The following is a 27,267-nucleotide window of genomic DNA, read 5'->3' as shown; positions in this document are numbered from 1 at the left end:
TTTTGTAGTGGCAAGAAACTGGAAACTGAGTAGATGCCCATCAATTGGAGAACGGCTGATAAATTGTAGTATGTGAATATTATGGAATATTATTGTTCTAAAAGAAACCATCAGCAGGATGATTTCAGAGAGACCTGGAGAGACTTACAGGAACTGATGTTAAGTGAAGTGAGCAGAATCAGAAGATCATTGTACACAGCAACAGCAATAATATATGATGATCAGTTCTGATGCACATGGCTCTCTTCAACAATGAGATGATTCAGACCAGTTCCAATGGTCTTGTGATCAAAAGAGCCTTCTACACCCAAAGAGAGGACTGTGGGAACGGAGTGTGGCTCCCAACATAGCATTGTTGTTGTTGCTTGCATTTTATTTTCTTCGTCATTTTATTTTCTAATTTGATTTATTTTTTCTTGTACAGCAAGATAATTGTATAAATATGTATGCATATATTGGATTTAACATATATTTCTACCATACTTAACATACATTGGACTACTTGCCATCTTGGGGAAGGGGGTGGAAAAAGGGGAAGACTAGAATGCAAAGTTTTTCAAGGGCTAATGTTGCAGAATTATCTATGCATATGTTTTGAAAAATAAAAAGCTTCACTTAACTTCAATTACCTCAGCAAAAAAAAGAAAGAAAGAAAGAAAAAGCTTTAATAAAAATAAATAAATAAAATAGTCTGGTCCTTTATTTTTTAGTAGTATTTTATTTTTCAAAAAAAAAGGTAGCTTTCAACCTCCACTTTTGCAAACTTTGCGTTCTAAAAATTTCTTCCTCTTTTCCCCCCTTCCCCATCCCTAAGACAGCAAGCAATCCCATATAAATCAAATATGTACAATTCTTCTAAATGTATTTCCTTATTCATCACCTGCATATCATTTGTAAATAAGTCAATGAACACTTATTGGGACTGCAAACTTAAAATCTTTTTACTTATAGTTTTTTGTGAATTTTTAAAAAAGTTTGTAAGTCACTGGTTTGGAGGAATCAACTCAATTCGAAGAATATTTATTAAATGTCTGTTTGAGTGAGGCATGATGGTAGGTACTGAGAATGCCTACCCTCAAAGAGTTTGTGTTTTTCTGGGATGAATGAGTAGATGTTATTAATATAAAGTTGTGACTATGAACAGGCAACTTAAATTTCAATTCAATAAATATTGATTAGCAATATGCCAGACACTGAATTAGGTGCTACAGATACAAAGACAAAAACAAAATAAGTTCTGCTGTCAAGGAACTTATGTTCTACTAGTGGGAAAATAGTATGTACACAGATTAAATAAATATCAAATTCGTGCAAAGTAAAGACAAAGTAATCTGAAGCTGGAGAAAAAAATAACTACTGAGTGGGGCATGGTAAGGAAGGATCAAGAGAGGTCTTAAGTAAACCATGACCCTTACATCCCCAGAGGGAGGTACAGGTGAGGAGGGAGAGCATTCTTGAGATGGGCATACCCTGTCTAATGCCCTGGAGATGGGAGATGGAATGGCATGCATAAAAAACAACAAAGAGGCCAGACTGGAACATGCAATGCCTAAGAGGAAATAATGTGGAATTAATCTAGGAAAATAGTTGGAACCAGATTGTAAAGGGCTTTAAATACCAGACAGAGGAGACTGTATTTTATCCCTGAGGCAACTGAGAGCTTCATGAACTGGAGAGAGACATGATCAAATGTGCTTTAAGAATATTAACTTGGGAATTATCTCTATATCTGTCTGTCTGTCTGTCTCCGTCTGTCTGTCTGTCTGTCTCTCTCCTCTCTCTTACACACATACACACATACACACACACGCACACACGACCAAGAGCCCTACCATAAGAGATAAATAGATAAATGGTCTAAGGAAATGAACAGTTTTCAAAAGAATTACTAACAACATATGAATTATTGCTCCAAGTCACAAATAATATAAAAAGGTCATTTAAAAACTTTGAGTTTGTACTCAATTTTTTCAAAATTGTAAAGATTATAAAAAATTGAAATGTTAAAAGAATTATAGGAATTCAGGCACACCAATATGCAATTGTTAGAGCTGTGATATGGTCCAATCATTCTGAAAAATAATTCAGAATTATAACAAAAAAAATCACTAAAAAAAATTGTTCATACACTTTTGACCTGTTAATACCACTGGGCAGATCTTTCAAAAAAAAAAAAAAGGCCTCTCTTTCTAGTACTGGCTGAACTTTCATTCATTTTTTGACTGTACTCTTTGTTCTCTATTGCTATTCCTGGATTCTCCTTCTTCAACTTTCATTCAGGAAATCTGTCCTCAAGATTCACTTAATCCATATCTACTCCCAATTAAAAATTCTGGGAATTATCTTCTACAGCCATTCACAACACTCCTTTTCTTTCTTCAGTGAACTCCAGCTTTCTCACCTCTAATAACTTCTGCCCTCATGCTAGGGCACTTCAATATACATACTGATATTCCCTTAACATCCTTATCACTCCCTTAATTTGTTCATTTCCCATAATTTATTGCTTCACCTACCTCAGCCACATCCAAAGTTGATCAGACTCTTGATCTTGTCATTATCCACACAAATGTCCCATCTTCCATGTTTATGAATTCTGAAGTTCCCTTATCTGCTCAAAATCTGTGTTCTATTTTATTCTGCCTTGTGACTCCAAACCCTGTTTTTCACCCACATTATGATCACCAATCACTCAGCATCTCATTTCTTTTCCGGTTATCACCTGAAATAGTCAGTCTCCTCTCTTCCTTATCTTGACCTCTTGGTAAACAAGTTCAACTCTACACTGTTTTCATCTCTCAAGTTCCTTGACCCCCTTATCTTAACAGTGATCAAGCCCTGCCAAGCCTCAGTCTGGGATGAAATCTCCTATCTGATGCCTTTGTTCCTACATGTATTAATGAATGAAGTTGAAGAAAATCATGAAACCATAATGATTGGATCCATATAAATTTATGTTATGTATCCTCAACTGATGCCAGCTTTTGTGTTTTGCATTTTTCATCAAATTAAATAAAGTCTGTTCTACATTTTAGGATTGTGTGTGTGTGTGTGTGTGTGTGTGAGCACGCTTGTACGAGTCTTGGGGGTCTCTTCCTTTTAGGGAGAGACTAAACGCAAACCAAATTCTGATGTTCGAGAACAAGGGCAAAAGTTCAGTCATTCAATGAAGGCAATCCTTTTATGCCTCCCTAATTAATGTACCACCATGGAGCAGCTCTTCTTCCAAATCGTTCATTCCTCCTCAAAAATCTCAGCTTCCTTTTACCCCAGCAAGCCAAGGAAGATTTGAGAATTATCTCTGTCTGTCTGTCTGTCTGTCTCCCTCTCTCTCTTATACACACACACACACACACACACACACACACACACACAGAGTAGCAAGACTCCTACTCTTGGCTCTTGGATAAGGCCAAGAATCTTTGTATTATTTCACTGAAAAAATTAAGAGGCAAAAATTGAGCTCTCCTAGAGCTCCCTCTTACTTATCCCACATCACTCAGATGCCTTCTGCTACAATATCTTCTTCTTCCCATCTCACATATTGAGGTGGTTCCTTTCTTCTTGCCAAGGCAAATTCCTCTACATACACAGGTGAACCCACTTCATCCTATCATCTCCAGTAGATTGTCCTCCTCGTCATCCTATCTTCAATTTCTTTGTCTATCAGCTTGTTCCTATTGCCTTACAAACATGCCCTTGTCTCCCCTCATCTTCAACTCTTCTAATTTGATAGATATGTCTATTTCTGCTAATTCTATTGCCTTTTGTGGTTAAGTCTTTGAGAAGATCTTTTAGAAAGCTATGTCCACTAATTGTGGATGGACCAAAGCTCTGTTTTGGACTATACTATTTCTCTTAGTGATCCATCAGTTCTCATTAATTAAATAATCTTTATGCTGATGATTCACAGATCTACTCATCTAGCCCTAATTCTTTGTGTGGATCTTCAGCATTCAATTGTATATTAGATATCTCAAATTAGATGTCCCAGAGACATCTCAAACTCAACCTATTTAAAACTGAACTCATTATCATCCTCCATCACCCAAACACTCCTGTCCTCCTAACTTTCCTATTATTGTTGAGGATACTATCTTCCAGTCTCCCAAGGTAATATTTACGCCTCACCATCTGTCACCCTTCCATATCTGTCACCAAAGCCTGTCCATTTCATTTTCAAAATGCCTCTCAACTATCTCCCTCCTTCACGTTGCCGCCATTCTAGTGCAGGCCCTCATCACTTCATATCTGGATTATTGGAATAAGAGTCTGTAGTGAGTCTGCCTGCCTCCTCTCTCCACCAGTCTATCTCAGCTAGCAAATAATCTTCATATACCTCAAGTCTGACCACGTCACTCTCTGCCTTTCTTCTAGGATCAAATCCAAAATGCTCTGTGTAACATCCAAAGCCCTTCACAACCTGGCTCTCCCCTACATCTTACCTCTTCTCATATTCCTGCAAGTATTCTGGGATCTACTGACTCTTTTCTCCCCAGAAAAAAAATGCTCTTTCTACTTCAGACATTTCCCCTGGTTGTCCTCCATGCCTAGAATGCTTTGCCTTCCCATCTTGTCTCCTGGCTTCAGGGAAGCCTTTGTAGGAAACCTTTCTGATTCTCCCTTAATTCTCTGCCTTCCCTCTGTTATTTCTTAATATATATGTATATAGCTTGTTTATATGTAATTATTGCAAATAATGTTGTCTTCCCTATTAAATTGTGAACCACTTGAGAGCTGGGGTTGTATTTTGCCTTTCTTTGTGTCCCCAAGAATGTCTAGGACATAACAGATGCTTAATAAATGACTGATGGGGCAGCTAAGTGGCACAGTGGGCAGAGCACCAGCCCTGAAGTCAGGAGGACCTGAGTTCAAATCTGGTCTCAGACACTTAACACTTCCTGGCTGTGTGACCCTGGGCAAGTCACTTAACCCCAATTGCCTCAGCAAAAAAAAAAAAAAAAAAAAAAAAAAAAAAAAAAAAAAAGACTGATAAGGCAAAAAGAGAGCCTCAAGTGTACCAAAATCTCCATAGCAACAGTTTTATGGCAGTGGAAAAAAGGAATCAAAATACTTGCTTGTTTATTGGGGAATTATTGAATAAACTGTGGTCTATGGGTGTAATTCGATGTTGTATCATAAACACACCAAATATAAAGAATTCAGAGAATCATAGGGAAACTTTTATGAACTAATAGAAAATGAAGCAAGTGGAACCAGGAAAATTATATACACAATGGCTATAATATTATAAATAAAAGTAACATTAATACACTGATTAATTACAATGACTAATCTCCCTGCTGTTCTCAGCGTAAAGGTAGGAGGGTACCCAGTGTGGTAAATTCTGCCGGATATGGTTGCTATGTCTCTTGGTTTTGTTTTTTTTTTTTTCATTTTTATTTTCAGTTCCAAATGTTCTTCCCTCCAACTTTTCCCCACCCACTGAGAAGGCAAGAAATATGATACCCATTATACATATACAGTCATGCAAAATATATTTTGGAATTGACCATGTTCAGGGGGCGGGGAAGAAAGCAAGAAAAATAAATAAAGGGAAAATATGCTTCATTCTGCACTCTGAGACCATAAATTCTCTATCTGGAGGTGGATAGTTGTTAGTTTTATTTAAATGTTTTCTTTTGTGTATGGAAAGGTTCAGTGGCTTAAGGAAATGACTGGTATAAAAACAGAAGGCATTAAAAAAACTTCCAAAAAAAACTTTTAAAACTTACTGGTTGCAATTCACTGTGTTTTGAGTTGAGGAAGATACAAAATGTCAATAATTACTCAAAGTCTTTAAGATTTGTAAAGCAGGTCCTGCCCTTGCAAAGAATAGAAGCCATCAACATCTAACATCCCATACCAAGACAAAGTCAAAATGGGTTCATAGTTTAGACAAAAAGGGTAATACTATAAGCAAATTAGGAGAACAAGGGATAGTTGTCTCTCTGATCTGTGGAGAATGGAGTAATTTATTTATGATCAAAGAAGGATTAGAGAACATTATGAAATGCAAAATGGATAATTTTAATTACATTAAATTAAAAAGTCTTTGCACAAACAAAACCAATCCAGCCAAGATTAGAAGGGAAGCAGAACGTTAGAGAAAAATTTTATAGCCAGTGTTTTTGATAAAAGCGTCATTTCTAAAATATATAGAAAATTGATTCAAATTCATAAGAATACAAGCTATTATCCAATTGGCAAATGGTCAAAAGACATGAACAGACAACTTTCAGACAAAGAAACAAAAGTCATTTGTAGTCATATGAAAAAAGCTCTAAATCACTATTGATTAGAGAAATGCAAACTGAAACAACTGACCTGCCATTTCACACCTTCCAAATTGGCTAAAATGAAAGGAAAAGAATATAATGAATGTTGGAGGGGATATGGGAAAACTGGGACACTAGGGCATTATTGGTGGAGTTGTGAACTGATCCAGCCATTCTGGAGAGCAATTTGGAACTATGTCCAAAGGACTATCAAACTGTGCCATTACTAGGTCTGTATCCCAAAGAGATCATAAAAGAGGGGAAAGGACCCACATATGAAAAAATGTTTGTAGCAGATCTTTTTGTAATGGCAACTAGAAATTTGGATGGATGCCCCTCAGCTGAGGGATGTCTAAATAAGTTATGATATATGAATGTAATGGAATGTTATTGTTCTGTAAGGAAAGATGAGCAGACTGATTTCAGAAAAACCTGAAAAGACTCATATGAATTGATACGAGTAAAGTAAACAGTACAGAGTAATGCAAGATTATGGGATGATCAACTGTAATGGACTTGTCTCTTCTCAGCAATGAGGTGGTTCAAAGTAATTCCAAAAGACTTGGGATAGAGAGAACCATCTGGAGCCAGAGAAAGATTTGTGGAGACTAATGTATATCAAAACATAGTATTTTCATCTTTTTGTTGTTTTTACTTATTTGCTTGGCTTTTTTTTTCCTTTCTCATGTTTTTTTCCCTTTTTATATTTTTTTTTTTGCACAGTATGACAAATATGGAAATATATATAGAAGTACTGTTTAATCTATATCAGATTGCTTACTATTTTAGGGAAGGAGTAAGGGGGAGAAGGAGAAAAATTTGAAATACAACGTTTTGCAAATGTGAATGTTAAAAATTGTCTTTGCGTTATTTGGAAAAATAAAGTACTATTCAGGGAAAAAAAAAAAAAAGGAGTAGCTAGATGATGCAGTAGATAGAGCACCAGCCATAGAGTCAGGAGGACCTAAGTTCAAATCTGACTTCAGAAGCTTAACACTTCCTAGTTGAATGAACCTGGGTAAGTCACTTAACCCTAATAGACTCACCCCCCCCCAAAAAAAAAAAAGAATTAGGACCCATTGGTATGTCTTTTATCAGGAGGCCATCATCTAGGTTGATTTATAAACCCATTCTAAGTTTTCATCTGCAAAATGGGGATATTAATAGCAGCTACATTCCAGAATTTTGGCAAGGATCAAATGAGATAATACTTGTAAATTGCTTTGTAAGCCTTAATGTGTTATATAAATGCTAGTTATTATTACCATAACCATTATGATGATGGTGATGATATCTCCCTTTATTGCCATGGAAAAAACTTATTTTATTTGTCTATTGGACTCTGATACAAGTCTTTTGTGTTATACATTGTGCATTGTCTATCAGATTAAATAGAAATCTATTCTACATTTTAGGGCTCTGTGTGTATATGTGTATTTTCTCTGTGCTTTTTGGGAGTTGGGGACTCTCTTTCTTTTAAGGGAAGACTAGACACAAACCAAATTCTGATATTCTGAGAATGAGGGCAAAAGTTCAGTCATTCTGTGAACTCACTAAGAAAATAGTCAACCAATCAATAAGTATTTAGGTGCCTAGTATATATCAGCAGATTCTGCCCTTCAGAGCTTACTTTCTAAGGAGGGCAAAGTGGAGGGGTGGGAAGATAAGATGAAGGAAAGAGGGAGACATCATGCATATTTATTGATAAGTATGTAAATACAAAGAAGTTAGGGAAGGGCAAGGTGTTAGCAGCTAAAAGGAATAGGAAAGGCTGCTTTTTTGTTTTTTCTTTCTCTTGGTTTTTTCCCTTTTGTTGCGATTTTTTCTCCCACAGCATAATTAATATGGAAATATATTTTAAATTATTGTTATAAATGTACAATTTATACTATACTAGAATGCTTACTATCTTGGAAAGGGAGAAGCTAAGGGAGAGAGGGAGAAAAAAATTGAAACAAAATCTTGCAGTAAAGAATATTGAAAACTATCTTTATATGTCATTGGAAAAATAAAATACTATTGAGGGGGAAAAAAGAAAAGGATTCCTTCATGTGAAAGGTTGCATTTGAGCTGACTTTTGAAAGAAATCATCAATTCTGAGAGACAAAGAGAAGGAGATTATGAATTTCAGGCAGAGGGACAGTCGGTGCAAAGATATGGAGTGGGGTGCTGTTTTTGAGCAACAGCGAATCACAAGAGTATATGAAGGAAGCAATTGTAAGAAAATTAAAAAGAGCTCAGGGTATGAAAAGATTTAAATCCTACCATTGTTTATATTTGCTCCTGGAAGAAATAAGTAAATGGGTTTTATTGGATAGGGAGGTGACAAGACCAGGGCACTTGAGTAAAATCATTATGTCAGCTGTGCAGAGGATAGCTTGGAGTGGGGAAACATTCTTGATACAGGAAACCAAAATAAGTGGTTGTTATAATAGTACAGACAAAAGGTGATAAAGGCCTAACCTGGACTGAGTGCTATATGAGTGGTGAGGAGGCCACAAAGATGTTATAAGTCAATATTAAGATATGTCAACATGATCTTCAAGGGAAAGACTATCTCTGTCCTAATTAAATTATATATTATTAGACTCAAGACCAAAGTTCTAGCCTATCAATAACTTTTTGAATTCTAGTAAAGCTAATCCAGTGGTTAGGCATCTAACCCAGTTCTATGGCATCTGCAGATTTAATGAGTGTGCCATTTATGCCTTTATGCAAGTCATTGATAAAAATGCTAAATAGCTCCAAATGTCAACAGGAGATTCCTGGTACTCTCCAACAGAAACCTCCTGCCAATCTGGCATTGATTACTCTGAGTCTTTGCCTTTCAACCAGAAACAGGCGAGTCTTCTATCGAGAGGTAGCAAATAAGCTGTGCTTTGAAGGAAGGCTAGGAACCTGAGAGAGAGAGAGAGAAAGGTCAGGAAGCAGTGCCTCTCAGACCTTCCTGTGCAAAGGGAAGGCAAAGAAATACTATGTATAGGGAGTCACTAAATTAAGAGAGCAGTTTGATTAAAATGGAGAGAGACAGAAGGGGATAAAATGACATCGATGTAGAAAGAGAAATAGGAATCAGATTGCAGAGCTTTAAAATCCACCCTGAAAAATTTGCTTATATCTTAGAGAAGGGGGTCTTAACCTTTCCTGTGTCCTGGACCCCCCTTGACAATCTGGTGAAGTCTATGAATACCTTCTAGGATAATGTTTTTTAAAGCATGAAATAAAGTTTTAAATTTTTGTCTTAATTTATTTTAATATTTTATATTTTAGTATTAAGCATTTCCTATTTTAGCATTAAGCAGAGGTTCTTAACTTATTGTATATCCTGGACCACTTTGACAGTCTGGTGAAGTCTATGTTTTTAATTGCATAAAATAAAACTTATTTTGTTTTAATATTTAGGTTTTTTAGTATTACAAAGGAAAAGAATTATATTAAAATACAGTTATCAAAATATTTTTTAAGTTCACTGATTCCAGGTTAAGAAAAGAGCACTCAGAGCCATTGAAGAACAGAGAAAGTGATTTGTAAAAAAAGATCTGGATTGCCAAATTCATTGAATCTAGAATTGCAGCTCTGGGTCACAGGTCACTAGCTGGGATTTCCTTAGGGATACTGGAAACTTCATTAATTATAGTTTCAAATGAAGAAGGCTCTATACTTTCTAGCATTTCTAAGAAATTTTCAATAGCAGAGAATTTTTAAACTTTTTTTTTTGTTTCATCATTGCTGTGGTTTTATTTTTTACATTTTAACTATTTTTATTAGTTATTTTTTGTTGCCCTCTATTATATATTATTGCTTAGTTTTTTAGGGTCTATGTTTAAACATTAGCAATGACTGAGCATAGAAAATGTTCTCTTAAGTATCAAATATGAGTCTAAGTGAACATTGAGCAATTGTATTTTAGACATGAGTTTAAGCCCAAAATTGCTCAATCATTGGCGATCTGATTGGATCCTCACAGAGGATCATTGATTTGGAGGGGAGCATATGGACCATAAGCACACCATTGAAAGGATGTTATCCTGAGTAGAAAATATTTTAAGAGCTTTAAGTTACTAAGGAAAGTATCTGAAAAGAGGATAATATAACTGTTGACTTCTGTGAGCTCTTTGGAGCTATGGAGTCTTCCCCAGGAATGTGCAAATTATGGAGTCTTCCCCAGGAGCGTGCAGAATTGGGATGCAGACCAGTATTCTCAAAGTCCTCATCCTTCTTGACCTCTTTGCTGCATTTAACCACCTTTTCCTCCTGGGTATTTATCTTCCTCTGAGTTTTCATAATATTGTTCTTTCCCTGATTCTCCTATTAGCTGTCTGAAAACATTTTCTCCATCTTTTTTGCTGTTTAATCATGCCCTCTAACCATGATGTCCCAAGATTCTGTCCTAGGTGTGTTCTCTCTTCTCCTCCCTCTCTCTCTCTCTCTCTCTCTCTCTCTCTCTCTCTCTCTCTCTCTCTCTCTCTTTCTCTCTCTCTCTCTCTGTATGCATGTATATATATATATATATATATATATATATATAATTTTCTCTCTTCTCTCTTTTTCTCTTCTTCCTTCTCTCTCCTCTTCTCCCTTCTTTCTCTCTCCCTGTCCCTGTCCTTCCTTCTCTTTTTCCCTCCTCCCTCTCCCTCTTCCCTCTTCCCTCTCTCTCTCCCCTCCACCCCTCTCAAATGAGATATTTGTAAAATACTAAGCAGAGTGCTTGATACATAGCAAGTGCTTAATAAACACTTAACCCATTCCCTCTGAACAATCTCCCTCACCCCAAATATTCGATCAATTGACAAATCTCAGGCATTTCTATCTCCATATCTCCTACATACTTTCCCTCTTCTCTCTATTGAAACAACTGCCAACCTTAGTTCGTTCAGGTTTTTATGGCCTCGTCTAGCTTGATCTATGGCAACAGGCTAACTGGCATACTGTCTCAAGTCTCTCCCCACTTACATCTGAAAGCAAGAGCCAAGAAACATGGGCAGCTAGGTTACTACAGTGGGTAGTCTTCTAGGGCTAGAGTCAGGGACATCTGTGTTCAAATGGGGTTTCAGATAATTATTTTCTGTGTGATCTTGGGCAAGATACTTCACTTCTGTTTACCTCCATTTCCTCATCTATAAAATGAGAATAATAATAGTACCTATCTGGTAAGGTTTTTGTAAGGAGAGAATGAAATAATAATTGTAAATTATTCGTTTAGCACAGTGCCTGGCACATGTAAATACTGTATAAATTTTAATGATGATGATGATGGGGAAACCAAGAAATAAACTACAGGGAAAGTTCCTACCTCACCCTTTAGTGTTATTATGAATTATGTAGACTGTGCATGTCTGGGGGAAAGTGTTCTCTTTCATATAAGGAAGGACCAAACCAGGGTGGTACTACAAACCTAGAGAACTGGGAAAATAGAAATCATCAGATAAAAGAGTTACTTGATTCTCTAACAGTTCTTAGAAGTTCCACCTACTAGTTATACAAGTTGTCCCTAAGTCTAGATAGGCAGTCTATATCTCTAGAGAGGAAAGATTCGTTTGAAAGGGAAGAAGAGTTTCCTTGATTTACTAATCAGAATATTTGGCTTTTTGTATTTTCTCTTAAATGAAATGTTAAGTGTCCTATAATCTTTAATTCCTTAGATTAAGTGCTTGCATAGGAGCAAATTTTTTTTTTTTTCTGTTGTAAAGATCTGGCCACAAGCCAAATTCTGATGATCTAGGGGTAAATTTGGAATGGGCGAAAAGAGGGATTTTTTTTTTTGAGATTGAATCAAGTGTTAAATGCGGACATATGTGAACAAGGCCACCATCTAGTGGCAAATAGTGAAATTACATGTCTTCTGGGTTTGAAGTCTGAGAATGGATCTATGAATATTAAGTTGTGAATACAAAAACATATATTATCAATGGTCATTGAACATTTAATGTTTCAGCAATAAGCCACCACTTCCATTTTTTATGTTTAACATTTATTTATTTCACCCGAGGAAAGGATTTGGAGGAGAAAATAATAGATTCTGGTTTTGGATATATTGAATTTGAGAAGCCTGTAAGTGACATCTGGTTCAAAGTTTCCAACAGGTAGTTGGCGGTATAGGGCTGTAGCTTGATAGAGCGGTTTGGAGTGCATCCGTAGATTTGGTAATCATCTACATTGAAATGATCATTGAACCCATGGGACTAGGTAAGATCATGCAGGAAGAGAGTGTAGACAGTGCTTGGCCCAGGACAAAACAGCCATTACTAGCAGGAGTGACATGAATAAAAGAAACAGCAAAGGAGATAGAGAGTGGTCAGACAGGTAGAAGAGAAAACCAGAGAATAAATAGTATCTAGTAGGAGAAAGTGATGTATTATCGAATGCTGCAGAGAGGTCAATAAGGATGAAAGCTGGGAAAAAAATGTCATTAGTTGAGGCAATTGTTAACTTCAGAGAAAACAGTTTCAGCTGAATAATGAGGTTGAATACCAGATTGTAGAAGGTTTGGGAGACAATGGAGGCATTGAGTATAGATTTTTCAGCGTTTATCTGGGAAAAGAAATCTAGAGTAATACCTAGCAGAAGTGGTAGGATCAAGTGAGAGGCTTTTTTTAAGGACAAGAAAGAGATGAGAGTGTTTGTAGACAGCAGGAAAGGAGGCCGCATATAGGGAAAGATTCAAGATTAGTGAGTAGGAATAATAGCGAGCCAGGTCTTCTGGAGAAGACTTGGGGTATAGGATCAATGACCTTGGCAAGGGAAAGGGCCTCTTTTTTGTGAGAAGCTGGGGTGGGTGTGGATCATTAGGAGAAGGGAAGAAAAGAAAGTTCTCATTTAATGGCCTTATTTGGGAAGGGTGGCAAAATGCTTGAGTTAAGGTCCCCAGCAGAGGGGAAGTAGAAGTAGCATAAGTAGGCTTGAGGAAAAATGAAGAGATTTAGAGTAGGTTAGAGAACTGATTATGGCAAGAATGATGTTTTTCAGTCATCTTTACATCCTTTGTTAGTAATTTGCAAGCTAAAAATACTACATAAATATGCATATATATGTGTGTGTATTTCATGTACATTCCTTTCATGCTAAAACACACACCCTCTTTCAAAGGGGTCTGTCATTCTCCACACTCTCCTTCTCCCCCAGCCCCTCAACCTTTCTGTATCCAACTCTCACCTCTGTGACAAACATGATAAAGCCAGAATCCGTCACGTTCCGAGATATCACCTGCCCAAATGGGAACTTCTCCACTTTGCAATGACTTGCCACTGTCGAGAGAGCCTTATGAGACCATGTCTTAAAGAGGCTGTGATCCCTGAAGAAAAAGGATATTAAAGGCCATTTCTTTTTCTGAGCCAAGGATTTGGAGAATATTGTATATTCTCTACCCACCACCCTCTACCCTTTTCCTTGTTAGAGACACAACTAAGGCAAGGCAATAAGGGCTTTCCCTAGACTGTTAATATCTAAAAAGCAGAATTATCCTTCCCATGGCTTTGTACCCAAATCATACTTCACTAGCCCACCCCCACCCCCCCAATCCTCATCCACTTTAGCTAGTCATTCTACAGCATAAAAACTTTCTGGCAACCAAATGTACTTTAGCTAAACTCCTCCCTCCCAACTCCAGACCAGTTATACCTTACCTCTTCATTCACTCCAAGTGAAAAAAAAAAAAAAAAAAACCTAGTCATGTTTCTGTCCCTCGATCCCCTCACCTAGCATCTAATCACCCTCTGTAACTTTAGGAAGTTATTTTACTCTTTTCCCTGAAATCAATTGTTGCAGCCAGCATGATCTCCTCACTTGTCCCCCAACTAAAATACCCTTGGCACAATTGCACCTCCATTTTTCTTACCTGGGTGATCCATTTCTTCCACAGATACGTCTTTGACCTTTCCAACTCCCTACATCCTAGAGCACTTCTTTGCAACATGCAGTCAATGCAATCATATTTGAATCTGGCACATATATTTTAATCTTTGAATCTATGCTGTCTAGAAATATTTGATTGTCTTGCCTCTTTTATTAGAGATGTTAACTGTGCCTTGAGGGCAGGGTCCATGTTGTAATAGGATCAGAGATTTAGAGCTAGCAGGGATTTTTTAAGAACTTAGAAGTTCATACTCTAGGACCCATGAATTTGTGGGGTTTTTTTTTAAATCTCTTAATGGCAATATTAAAATGTGATTGTTTTCTGCCATCCAAAATATGTTTCTTCCAGCACTCTCCTTTTTATTAGCAAACGTATTCCCACTCTCCTCCCCTTCATTCCCCTCCCTGCTCTCCCTTCTCCTTCATAAGGTGTAGCTATGACTTTCCATGAAAGTCAGTATTCAATAACTATTTGATGACACAATGGTTGATTTACCTGAAGAAATTAAACCGAACTTGAAATTCTTTCTTCACCTCTTCATCTATGTTATAACCAAAGAAATCCTCCTTGTCCACAACGAGTAATTCTGTGTCCTCCATACAGACTACAGTGGCAATCCTGTCACAGTCAGTCAATAAAGCCATCTCCTGTAGGTGGAGGATAAAAAAGGAGCTCTCTCTTCATGTCTCCCAGTCTCCCCACTCCAATTCATTCTATACCATTGCCACATTAACCAATCAATCAACAGGTATTTATTTAGTACATTTTATATGTCAGGCACTGTGCTGAGCACTGGGGATTCAAAGCAAAGCAAAAGCAAAAACAAAAATAGTTCTTGTCCTCGAGGAACTTAATGGTTCTAATGGGTGAGACAACCTAGCAAAATCAGGTGATACAGAACACATATAAATGATATTAATAAGTAAATAGGTAAAATGAATACAGAGCAGATGGGAGACAACCTCAGAAACTATGGCACTAGCAGTTAGTGGGGATGGAAAGAACTACCAAAGACCTTCTGGAAGATGGAATGTTTGAAATGAGTTTAAAGGACATCAGGGATTCTAAAAGTCAAAGGTCAGGAAGGAGATCATTCCAGGCACAAAAGACAGCCATAGCATGGAAATCTGGAGACAAGAAATATCATGTAATATGAGAGGAAGAGCACAGGCAGATTATAGATATTGTAGAAGCAAAAAGTCAAAGTCTGGAAAGGGAGAAATAAGTTGTGAAATGCTACAAATACAAACAAACAGTTAATTTACATTTGACCCTGAAATTAATAGGAAGCCACTGAAATTTCCAGAGCAAGAGAGTAATGGTGGTTATTTACCCTTTAGGAAAGTCACTGTTGGAGCAGCTTTGTGGCACAATGGATAGAACACTAGTCGTGACATGAGGACCACCTGAGTTCATATTTGACCTCAGACTAGCTAACTAGCTGTGTGATCCTGGGCAAATCTCAACCCTGATGGCCTCCTCTTAAAATACAAAAAAAGGTGGGGGGGAGTCATTCCCTCCCCCCCCAAAAAAAGATGACTGAGTAGAGGATGATTTCAGATCAGGAGGACAATTAAGAGTCCAAGCAAGAAGTGATGAAGGACTAAACTAGTGTGGTATGTTGTGAGTAGAGAAACCAACATATTCAAGAGACATTGCAAAGAAAAAATATAAGATTTGGGAATATTAGTGGGTATATGTGTGTGTGAGACAGAGACAGAGAGAAAGAGAGAGATAGAGACAGAGAAACAGAGGCAGAAAGACAGAGAGACACAGACAGAAATATAGAAAAGGAAGGACAGACAAAGACAAAGGGATCAAGAGTAGAAAATGACAATAAGATTGTATACTTAGAAGGACAGTGCTATGATAGGGAAGTTCAGCTGAAATGAGTATTTTAGGGAAAAGATGATAAGTTCCATTTTAGTCATGCTAAATTTAGAATACTAATAATAATGAACATTTATATAGCTCTTATTATGTGTCAGACACTATGCTGAGCACTTTACAATTATTATCTAATTTGATCCTCACAACATGCTATTGTCATCACCATTTTATAGATGAGGAATTTGAGGCAAAGAGAGATTGTGACACAACTAAAGTTACACAGCTAGGAAGTGTCTGAGGGCAGATTTGATCTCAGGCCTTCTGGACTCCAAGCCCCAAGACTTTCTATTCAGGAAAAAAGTTTACTCAGGATAAAAAATAGGATGAGATAAATAGATATGGGAACTGTCTACAAAGAGATGATAATTGATGAGATCAACAAATGAGATAGTGTGGAGAAAAATTAGAAATGGGCCTATGACAGAACTATGGAGAACATCTACAATTAATGAACATGATAAAGATGAAGATCCAATAAAAGACCATAGGGAATCATCAGCTAGACAGATGCAAGAAAGCAACCACAGAAACTAAGAAAAGAGAGTATTCAGGAGGAGGAGGAGAAGAGCAATAGTGTGAGAAACTGCAAAGGTCTTGGAAGATGAGGATTTGGGGAAATGGGCTGTTAGATTTGGCAATTAAAAGATCATTAGTAACTTGGAAGAAAGCAATTTCAGCTGCATAGTGAAATTAGAAGTCAGATTAGAGAGATTTTAGAAGAAAGTGAGAAGAAAGGAAAAGAAGGTGTCAAGTATAGAAGGAATTTTGCCATGAAGGGAGGAAAGATATGGGAAAATACCTGATGGCCATGGTAGTATGATGCAGTGAAAGTTTTTTAATAATGGAGAAAGTTTGGGTGCATTTGCAGGCAGGAGCAAAGAGATAGCAGAGAAAAATTAAAGTTTAGAGAATGGGGATGATAGAAGAGGAAATCTTCTGAAGAAGATGAGAAAGGATAGAATCAAAGGACTATGTAAGCAGGCAGACTCCTCTTCCTCAGAGTCTGGAGTGAATGAAAAGGTAATAGGGAACAACAATAGAGGAATACAAGATGAGGGAAAGAAAATGCCATCATGTTTTTCAATGAAATAAGAGATGGGATCCTCATCAGAGAAATCAAGTGTATTGGGAAGGTTAAGGAGAGAAGAAAAGATTTGGAACAAGTTTTTAGTCAGTAGGGTTGGGACTAAAATAGGAGGAAGAGGATTGCCTTACTGTAGACTGGGCCCAGTTGAAGTTGGTTGGTATAAATTTATACAGGACCATAACCTGTATAATCCTGGCCCAAAACTCCTGCCTTAGGAATTTTTCTAGCATAATCCTGCTTTGCTTCTCTCTGCTTGGGCTTGTACCTTGAGAATATCATCCTTTCGGGGAATCAGGAATGCCATTCTCACAAACCCCACCAGATACCAACTTACTCCAAAAGAGGAACCCTTGCTGAGCAAGTCTGGGTGTGCATCGAGGAAGGCACTGCTCCCATCTTCATCTGAAGTCACAGCAACTGTCCCCAGGTAGATGAAGTAGAAACTGTGGCCCTTATGCCCCTTCTTAAAGATCACACGCCTGCGGCCAAACCTAAGAAGCAGCATATAGACTACCATTTGGAAAGCAGTGAAGAACTGAACTTGAGAGTAAGATCTGGACTCATATCTTCTCTTGGAAAGAGTTAAGTGGAGTCTCCACACCCTTCTTCCTTCTCTCTGGCATTATCCTAGCCTAGCCTAAAGAGGCTACTTCAGCTCTGGACAGCTCTTAGGGCTGTCCCTTATACCAGCCCTTGTCCTTAGAATTTCCTCTCCCCAAAAAGATGGGAAAGGGAGAAATGATGGGTCAGTTAGGGAAGGAATCTGCTAAGGATCCAGTTAAGTAATGTGGATCAATAAAACCTAAAAATATCCTGGCTCCTTACTTATCTCTCTTTTACAATTTATGATCTCATAGGCTATTATTAGCCTGTAGATTAAAGCCCCAAATTTTCAGTATAAAAAACTCTCCCAAATTTCCTCTAATTATTTGATTCTCTTAGAGACTAGTCTGTCAGCTATGGTGTAAATAAAGTCTTTTGTGACTATAAGAGAATCTCTTTGAATTCTTTCAGACTGTGAACCATGACTCTCACAAACTTCACTACTTCTAAGCTTTGTCTGGAGGGCCTGAAACCTGCTGTTTAGTGGATTTTTCAGCTACATCGAAAAATGCTGCTTCTAAATGGGGTCACAAGGCTTAGTTCAGGTGACTGTTTGCTTCTGAGTACAATACCTTGAACAATAAGAGGCTCTGTGATACCATCGGAAAAAAAGCTGGATTTGGAGACTAAAAGACCTGGGTTCAAGTCTTGCCTCTGACACTAATGCATGGGCTTCAATTTCCTCTCCTGTCAAATAAGGGAGTTGGACTAAACAACCTCTAAGGTTTCTTCCAGTTCTAAATCCATGTCCTAACATAGAGATCGAAACAGGACCTGAGGATTTCACAGGTAGAGAAAACTCCCAGCAGAGGAAAATACCTCTCCCAATGCAGATCAGTACCTTCTCTGCAATTTGGTCTTAGAGAGTTGTCTAGATTAGTGGTATTACATTCAAAGAAAAATGGGACTTCTATACCAAACATAAGGACCTTTGCTAAATGCATTTTGATTTACAAAGCCAGATATTAACATTATCAATAATATCATTATTTTTGTTAACTGTTTCCCAATTACATTTTAATCTGGTTTGAGCTACATTCGGGTATGTAGCCTCTGGCCAGATATTTGAGATAGCTAGAGCATTGAGAGGTCAAATGTCTTTGCCTCAAGTCACACAACCAGAATGTGTCAAGAGACTGGACTTGAACCTGGATCTTTCTTGCCAGTACACCAGCTTGCTAGCTATTTAGCCATGGTTTCTCAGAGGTTTGCTTAACATAGTTGGTTCTTAATATTTTTCTTAATGAATAAAAATAAATTTTCCATGATTCAGAGGCCTAATTCAAATTTTATCTCCTTTCCAGCCTCTTTCCTGAGCACCCTAGGCTGGAAATGAGTCTTCTTTATTCTGCATTACTCAAACACTAACTGCCTTTACCACTCAACAAGCTTGTTCACAGTCAATGTTGCAATGTAGTGATTAGTATATGTCTCATTCCTCCTACTTGACTGGGAATTCTTGCAAGGTAAAATAAAAAACTCTTATGAGCTAGAGTTATAGCATTCTAGCCAGAAAGCATTTGAGGCCATCCAGTTGAATCTTCTTTTACAGATGATTAAACAGAAGCTCAGAGGATAGCCTAAGGTCACACAGAGAAATTCAGAATCAGGAGCAGGATCCTCTCTTTATTCATCTCTGCCTCTCCAAAGATGTTCTATATGTGACCTTGTATATAGTAGACATGGGAATAAAATGTTTGTTGGATGAATTAAGAGATTAAGGTTAGATCTATTAATAAAAATGCTATTAACAATAACACATTTTCATACTACTTTAGGGCAGCTAAGTTAAACAGTGGATAGGGCATCAAGCCTTAAGTCAGGAAGGCTCCTCTTCCTGAGTTCAAATCTGGACCCAGACATTTACTAGCTATGTGACCTTGAGCAAGTCACTTTACTCTGTTTGCCTCAGTTTCCTCATCTGCACAATGACCTGGAAAAGGAAATGGCAAACCACTCCAGTACTATTGCCAAGAAAATCCTCAATGGGATTCACAAAGAGTCAGACATTACTAAAATGACTGAACAATAATAATAATAAAAACATTTTCTTCAGAACAACCCTTTAAAATAGATAGCATAATTATTACACCCATTTATAGGTGAGAAAATTAAAATTCAAGGAGATGAAGTCACCTCGCCAAAAAGTCCTAGTCTGTGAGACCCTGAAACAAATGAGCAATGAAATCTGGCTTCTCATTCTCTCAATCTCATGAAACAAATGATCCCAGGGAACTCTGGATCCAACCATTGTCTGGGTTTTCTCCAGAAAACCTCCTAGTCCAGTGATGAATTCCCTCTCCAGCTACTGCAAAACTCTCAAGGGCAACCTGAATCAGATCAAAATGTCAGTGAGAAATGTTTAACAAAATTAAAATACAGTACAACATAATGTTCCTTTGTGGTTTTATGTCAGGATCTCTTTCTATTTGAGTTTGACACCAGTGCACCACAATATGCTAAGAAATGAGAAAGAAATGTGATTTTGGTGGCAGAGGACCTGGATTCCGATTCAACTTCTGACCTTTTCTACCTGCATAAGCTTAAGCAAGACATTTAACCTTCATAGGCCTCCGTGTTGTGAAATGAGGAGATTGGACTTCATAGATGGCATCTGAGGTCCCCAGACCCATGGTGAAATGATTGCTTCGTCCTTTCTTGTGAATATTGCCCTTACTGAAGCAGTCCTTTGCATTTTCAGCTCTGACTTTATGTATTTTTTTTTTTTAACTTTTTATTGACAGAACCCATGCCAGGGTAATTTTAGCTCTGACTTTAAAGAATTTTTTTCTTTCAGAACCATGATAAACCTAGGCAAATAGGGCTTTAGTCATAGAAGAAGGCTTCACACTTCCTCCGCATAGCCTGAATCACCATGGCTTTAGGTCTTTGCTGACCCAGACTATCATACATCCCAATTCCTTTGATGAATGAAAAGGATGGCTCAACATTTTACCTGTGGCTGACCTATCCCAAGTGCCATTGTCCACTGTTCTCCCCACTCCCAACTGGTTTTTCCCCCAAGCAGAAATATTCTTAATAAAGTTCTGTGTCCCTTTCTTGGGAGGTTTGTTCCTCCCCAGAAGCACAAGATGACTAGCCCGGGAGTTGGCACTGACCGTTCATAGCGGACGACTTTGGCCAGCAGCAGCTGGACCTGCTGGCTGTAATTCCAAAAGCTTTTCAATCCCCGCAGAAAATTACAGAGATTGTAGATTTCACTTTCTTCTCTCCACTCTGGCCTCTTCTGAGCAATTTCAATAGCTCTTCTAGGGAAATGTTCCTGGAAAGAAAAGAGGTGGTATGATCCAAATCCAGGCCTGAGAGAGCACCTTTTCTTCCCTGGCCTGATTTCTCTTCCCATCCCTTGGTACTAGCTATTTCTTGTATCCCAGTCTCCTCCAGTAGGGAGAAGCAGGAAATCTCCCCACTATCTTCCATGTGTATTCTTAACATCATACTTTTGCCTGTAACATCCTTCCTCTGCCCCTGACTAAATCCTATCCATCCCATCAAGTACCCAGCTCAAACACTCATATCATTTGCTGCTAACTTGCTCTGTGAATTTGACCAAGTCTCAGCCTGTTTCTTCATCTTTATAGATAATTTATATAGATAATATATAGAGATAATATAGATAATTTCTAATAATTCATAGGCCCGTCCCCTCATGCGGTCTTGGTTACCTATTTGTTTCAATGAACATACTCTCCAGAGTTCTATTTGGTTCTTACAATATGACATCTTATATTCTAGATCTCTCCTGAATTTGCCAATTCATTCTGGCATTCTCTCCTGTGGGTTCCTCCTATAACATTTACTGTTTGGACGCTCATTCACTGCTTCAGTAAGAGTGTGTATGTGTGTGTGTGTGTGTGTCTTAACTCCCTATTAGACTTCAAACTTCAGGATGTAGGGTCTCATGAGGGAGAAGAGTCTATCATTCACAGTCTATCATGGTCCTCACTTACCCCAAACAAAATTAGTAATCAGCAATTGTCAGGGCTTATAGTGGAGGGTAGGAGGAAAAAACAAAATGATTTTCCTCCTTTCTTCTTTCCCTCAATGAGTAGCTCAGGGCTTGTTATGGAATGCAAAAGAAAAGAGGAAGGAATAACAAAAAGGGGAAGAAGAGAGAAATTGGAACGAGAACTGCCTATTTCTCCCTTCCCAACATCACTTTAAGTGGCAGCAGAAACTGGGTCATGTTGGTAAAACCGAGAATTATAGAACATCTGAGATCCATCATACAGATGAGGAAATTGAGGCTCAGGGAAAGAAAGGGTCTTTCCAGCAGGTCAGTGGCAGAGCTAGGACTGTAACCCAGTGAGCTTCTAACTTACATTTCAGGATTCTACCCTGTAGCCCACCATGTTAATAAGAAATTTATTTCCAGCTATGAAAGGCCAGACTATTCTTACCTGCTCGAAGAAGAAGTCAGTGTAATTGAAGGTCAGTTTGGCCTGTTTCCGTTTCTGGAAAAGAGGAGGGGAGGAGAGCTAAGTTCCTGTTCTCAGCCCAGGCTCAAGTCCCTGAATCACCTTTAGTTAGCAGAAGAGCCTAAGGCTAACCTCTTTGGCCTATTCTCTATATTTTACCATTATTCACTGGCACAGACATTGGTGAGATGCTGCTGTGCTAACAGAGGAAGAAAAAAGGAGGAAAAAGGAAAGAGAGGAAAAAGAAAAAAACAGAACAGAGTAGTAGAAGAAGAAAGTGAAGAAGAAAAGAAGGAGGAGGAAACATGACAGAACAGAAAGGAGAATTCAGAGAACAGAGGGGAGAGTTTCAATAAGGGAAAAAATGGAAGAGAAGACAGAAAACAGTGGAAAGAGCAGAGACAAGAATAAACAACAGGGAGAAGAAAACTATAGAGAAGTATGAGAGAACTGAGAGGAGAAAATAAGGATAAGTAAGAAAAAGAAGAAAGGAAAAAGTGAAGGAAAACAGTGAATAAGCACTTGTGTCTACACTAAGTTCCAGGCAACTCTATGTAATTCATGTAACTCTGGGGATACAAAAAAAGCAAACGATAGCCCCTTCCCTCAGGGAAGTTAAAATATAAGAAGGAGACAATAATCAAATAAGTATTATAAGAAAGAGATAATAAGCGATTAAGTATGTACAAACAAGATACATAGATATAGATATACACATATGTATAGGAATAATCACACACAAAAAATACACAAATATGAATAGGCCACAGAGGGAAAGCATTGGAATTTTTAATACTATTTTATTTTTCCAAATACATGTAAAGATAGTTTTCAACATTCATTTTTATAAAATTTTATGTTCCAAATTTTTTTCTTCCCTCCCTCCCTTCCCTCTTCCCCCCAAGACAGCAAGCAATTTGATATAAGTTAAACATGTGCAATCCTTTTAAAAATATTTCCATATTTTTCATGTTGCACAAGAAAAATCAAACCAAAAAGGGAAATAAAACATGAGAAAGAAAAAAGCAAACAAACAAAAAAGCGAAAATATTATGCTTCAATCTACATTCAGTCTCCATCGTTCTCTCTTTGGGTGTTTTTGGCATTTTCTATCCGAAGTCTTTTAGAATTGTTTTGAATTGCTCCATCACAATTGGCCATCTCATAATCTTGTTATGATATACAAAGTTCTACTGGTTCTGCTCACTTCAGTCAGCATCAGTTCATGTAGGTCTTTCCAGGTGAAAAGCATTAGAATTAAGAAGTATTGAGAAAAACTTCTTGTAGTTGGGAGGATTTTAACTAGGACTTCAAGGAAGTCAAGAAAATCAGGAGGCAGAAGATGAGGAGGAAAAGTATTCCAGGCAGAGAAAATATGTAGAGCTGAAATAGAGCATAGTGTTGAAGAACAAGAAGGCTGGCATCAATGGATTGAAGAGTACATTTGTGGGGTGTGTTGAGGTGAGTATAATGTATAAAAAAGACCAAAAAGATAGGAGCAGCTGTATGAAGAGCTTTGATTCCCAAACAAAGGACTTTATATTTAATCCTAAAAATCACAGGGAATCAATGGAATTTATTGAGTAGGGAGATGACATGGTCAAGTCTGCACTTTAGGAAAATCACTTGGGTGTCTGGATGGAGAGTAGATTGAAATGGGGAGAGAGGAGGCAGGCAGACCAAGGAGCAGGACTATAGGCCAGATAAGAGGAAATGAGGGCTTGTGCCAGTGATAGCAGCGCCAAAGAAAAAAAGCTATTGGCAAGATGTTTCCAAAGCAAAATCAATACATCTTAGCAACATTCTAGATAGAGGGGGTGAGAGATAATGAGAGGTCAAGACAGATACCTTGATTGTGAGCCTCAGAGACCTGAAAAATGCTGTTGCCCTCAACAGTAATAGGGAAGTTTGGATGGGGGAAGGTTTTGGGGAAAGATATTGAATTTAATTTTGGACTTATTGAGTTTAAGATGTCTACAGAACATCCAGTTCAATAGGCAGTTAGGAAATAGATCAAATAGAAAGAACAGAATGGAGAACAGAGAGTGAGAAGATGAAAGTAGAGATTTTTTTTTTTAAAAGAAGAGGGCATCTGTCAAAATGTGGCAACATCTTAAGAGGACTTAGAGTCTACAATCTTACAGATGCAAAATGTAAAAAAGAAAGGGAGAAAAGAGAAGAAAATTAGGGAAAGGAGAGAAGAGGGATGCATGCATGGGATGTCAGGTCAGATAGGACAGGCCTATTTGTGAATTCTTCAAATTCCTCTCTCTCTCTTTTCTCCTCCCCACCTCTCTCTCTCCCTTCCTCCTTTCCTCCTTCCTTCTTCTCCTCCCACCTCTCCCTCTCTCCTCCCTCCCCCCCCCCCCGGCTCTCTATCTCCCCCTCTCTCTCTTCCTCTCTTCTCTCCTCTCTCTCCCTCTCTCTCTTCTTCTCTCCCTTCCTTCACTAGCTGGGCTGGTGACTTCCTTTGGTTTACACTTAACATTTCTATGTGGAAAAAATTGCTCTCCAGATTCAGATCAAAGAGACCTGAGTCTCAAGTACATATAGAATGAATCTAGGAAGTAAGGGGAAGGCTTTCAGTGACTCAAGCCAATACCTACATATCAGCTACCATCAGAGGCAATCTCTCACAAAGGTAGGGATTTCCCCAACAAATAAGATACATAAATCTTATAAAAGGTCACATAGCTAATTAGTTTCTGAGGAAGGATTTGATCTTTCTGGCTACAAATCCAGTGCTCGATCTGCTACCTACATCATGAGAAGAATTACAAGCAAAAAAAGTCCAATGTGAACTGAATGCTCTGGCAAGTTTTGAAAATTGCTGGTTTGAGAAAGGTAAGCTTGGCTTTAAGAACTTGGATAGCTCCTTCATAATCACTGCCCTTTGTCTTTTGCAGGTCCAAACAGGCTTTTTGTATTATACACTGACATTAATTTAGGTAGCCTGGGAGCAGTTTTGTCACAGGAGGATACTGATTTCCAGAAGCTCAATGACTTTACTCATAGGGAGTTCTCATTGAGAACAAGGCCTGCTATACCAATTACAAGTTCAAGTTTTTATCTTGAAATCAAGATTACTTAAAAGCATTGAAACTATGAATATGAACAGATAATAATTTTAGATCTAGATAGATCACAGCTGGGGCTAAGCAGCCAGCTTTGGGAGGAAGATCTCTGAGCAGGACTACCCACCAAGGGAAAGGGTTTTGATAAAGAAGAAATACATGCTATTAACAGCCATATGAAGCAATGCTTCAGGTTACTAAGAGTAAGATATGGTGCAAATTGAAACAACTCCAAGATTTTACTTCCTACTTATCAAATTGGCAAAACAGACAACAGATGAAAATGGGGACTATTGGAGGGATTGTGGGAACATAGACAGTTTGGTCATGCTCTGGGCCTGGATTCAGGAAGACTCATCTTCCTAAGTTTAAATCTGGTCTCAGATACTAGCTGTGGGACCCTGTACAAGTGACTTCACCCTGTTTGCCTCAGTTTCCTCATCTGTAAAATGAACTGAAGAAGGAAACGATGACCAGTATCTTTGCCAAGAAAACCCCTTGAAAGGGGTCACAGAATCAGCCATGATTAAAAAATGACTGAACAAAGGACAAAGAAAGGTGATAACACAGGAACTCTAGTCTTTCATTGGTTACCACTTGAGAATTGACCCAAATAATTTGAAAAACAATATGGAATTGTACTAGAAAAATTTGCATATTGCCTAGCTTTGACTCCACAATACTGATTCCAGATATATACCCTTCCAATCAATTAAGAGACATTTAAATAAATATGAATGGAAATGCAAAGACAAAAATAAAAGAATTTTTGCCTTACGTAGGAATATACAAAACCTGTACAAAAATCAAGCCAAAGTAATTTTGTGTGGGGAAAGTCAACAGGAGGTATGGGCAAAGGTTACACATTTTTTAAGCACTAGGCACTGAAGTAGATGTTCTTGTCCCCACTTTATAGTTGAGGAAACTGAGGCAGACAGGAGTTATGAAATTTGCTCAAAGCTACACAGCTACTATGTGTCTGAGGCCAGATCAGAACTCAGATATTTCTAACCTGAAGGCTAGTGCTCTGCCCACTATATCACATAGCTAACATTTATTCTTTAGAAAATAAGGAAAGGCTTCATATGTGGAAGTTATGCTTAAACTGAGTCTTGAAGGAAAACAAGAATTTTCAAAGCTCAAAGGCAGAAAGAATGAAACCTTTCTGGTCAGATTATAAAAATAAACACATGTAGATGTAGATATAGATATATAGATGTAAGTACTTTTTTAGTGGCAAAGAACGAGAATACAAGAATGCTTATCATTTGGGAAATAGCTGATTGAATTATGATATATGACTATAATGAAATATTATTTTTAAGAAGGGATGAATATGAGGAACTCATAGAAACTCTGAGAAGACTTGTGTGTGCTGATGCAAAGTAGGCAGAACAAGGAGGACAATGTATACAACAATATGAAGAAAAAGAACAATCATGACATCAGAAAACTAAAAATGAAACGTCTTCCATCAGAGAGGTGAGGGTAGGGCAGAAGGAAGCATACATTATCAGGCATGGCCAACAGACTAATTTGATTTATTTAATTGCACTTTGTGACAAAATTATTTTCAAAATGGGGGGGAGGCGCACACTGGGAAGTAGCTTTAAATTTTTTTTAAACATCATTAAAAGGATATTAGATATACACGTATAAACAGCACACACATAGCTATAAGTTTTTCTCAAAGCATCATTCAAGGATATAAATGTGTGTGGGGTGTGTGTGTGTGTGTGTGTGTGTGTGTATGTGTGTGTGTGTGTGTGTGTGTAAAGGGGAAGCAGACTTTATTTACTTAAAGACATTGCTGTTTCAGGACTGGTAGACATTAGAACTCTGACATGGAATGCTTATATTGGAACTTAACTGAGAAGGCAGCCTAGAGTAATGGCGAGAGCACTGGATTATTAGAGTCTGAAAGACCTGGAATGAAGCTCCACACATTTAATAGCAATGTGGTTCTGAGCAAATCATTTAACTCCTCTGTGCCTCAGTTTCTTAAATCTATAAAATGAGCAGGTAGGACTCAAGGTCCTCTGCA

At 37.8% G+C, this 27,267-nt stretch overlaps 1 protein-coding gene across 2 annotated transcripts in view; it reads right to left on the bottom strand.

The window, feature by feature from the left end:
* CNBD2 (cyclic nucleotide binding domain containing 2) overlaps positions 1-27,267 on the bottom strand; it is an 82,732-nt gene that overhangs the window by 37,917 nt on the left and 17,548 nt on the right. For both annotated transcript variants that reach the window (XM_051979221.1, XM_051979222.1), the window contains exons 3-7: positions 22,132-22,185; positions 20,830-20,993; positions 17,442-17,598; positions 14,626-14,777; positions 13,431-13,569 (exon numbers count right to left, since the gene is read on the bottom strand). In XM_051979221.1, coding sequence (XP_051835181.1) covers positions 13,431-13,569; positions 14,626-14,777; positions 17,442-17,598; positions 20,830-20,993; positions 22,132-22,185 — 666 coding nt within the window. The remainder of the gene's footprint in view (positions 1-13,430; positions 13,570-14,625; positions 14,778-17,441; positions 17,599-20,829; positions 20,994-22,131; positions 22,186-27,267) is intronic.

This window comes from Antechinus flavipes, chromosome 2 (genome assembly GCF_016432865.1).
Source record: "Antechinus flavipes isolate AdamAnt ecotype Samford, QLD, Australia chromosome 2, AdamAnt_v2, whole genome shotgun sequence".
In the NCBI taxonomy this organism is placed as follows: domain Eukaryota; kingdom Metazoa; phylum Chordata; class Mammalia; order Dasyuromorphia; family Dasyuridae; genus Antechinus; species Antechinus flavipes.
This window is presented reverse-complemented; position numbering and strand designations above follow the sequence as displayed.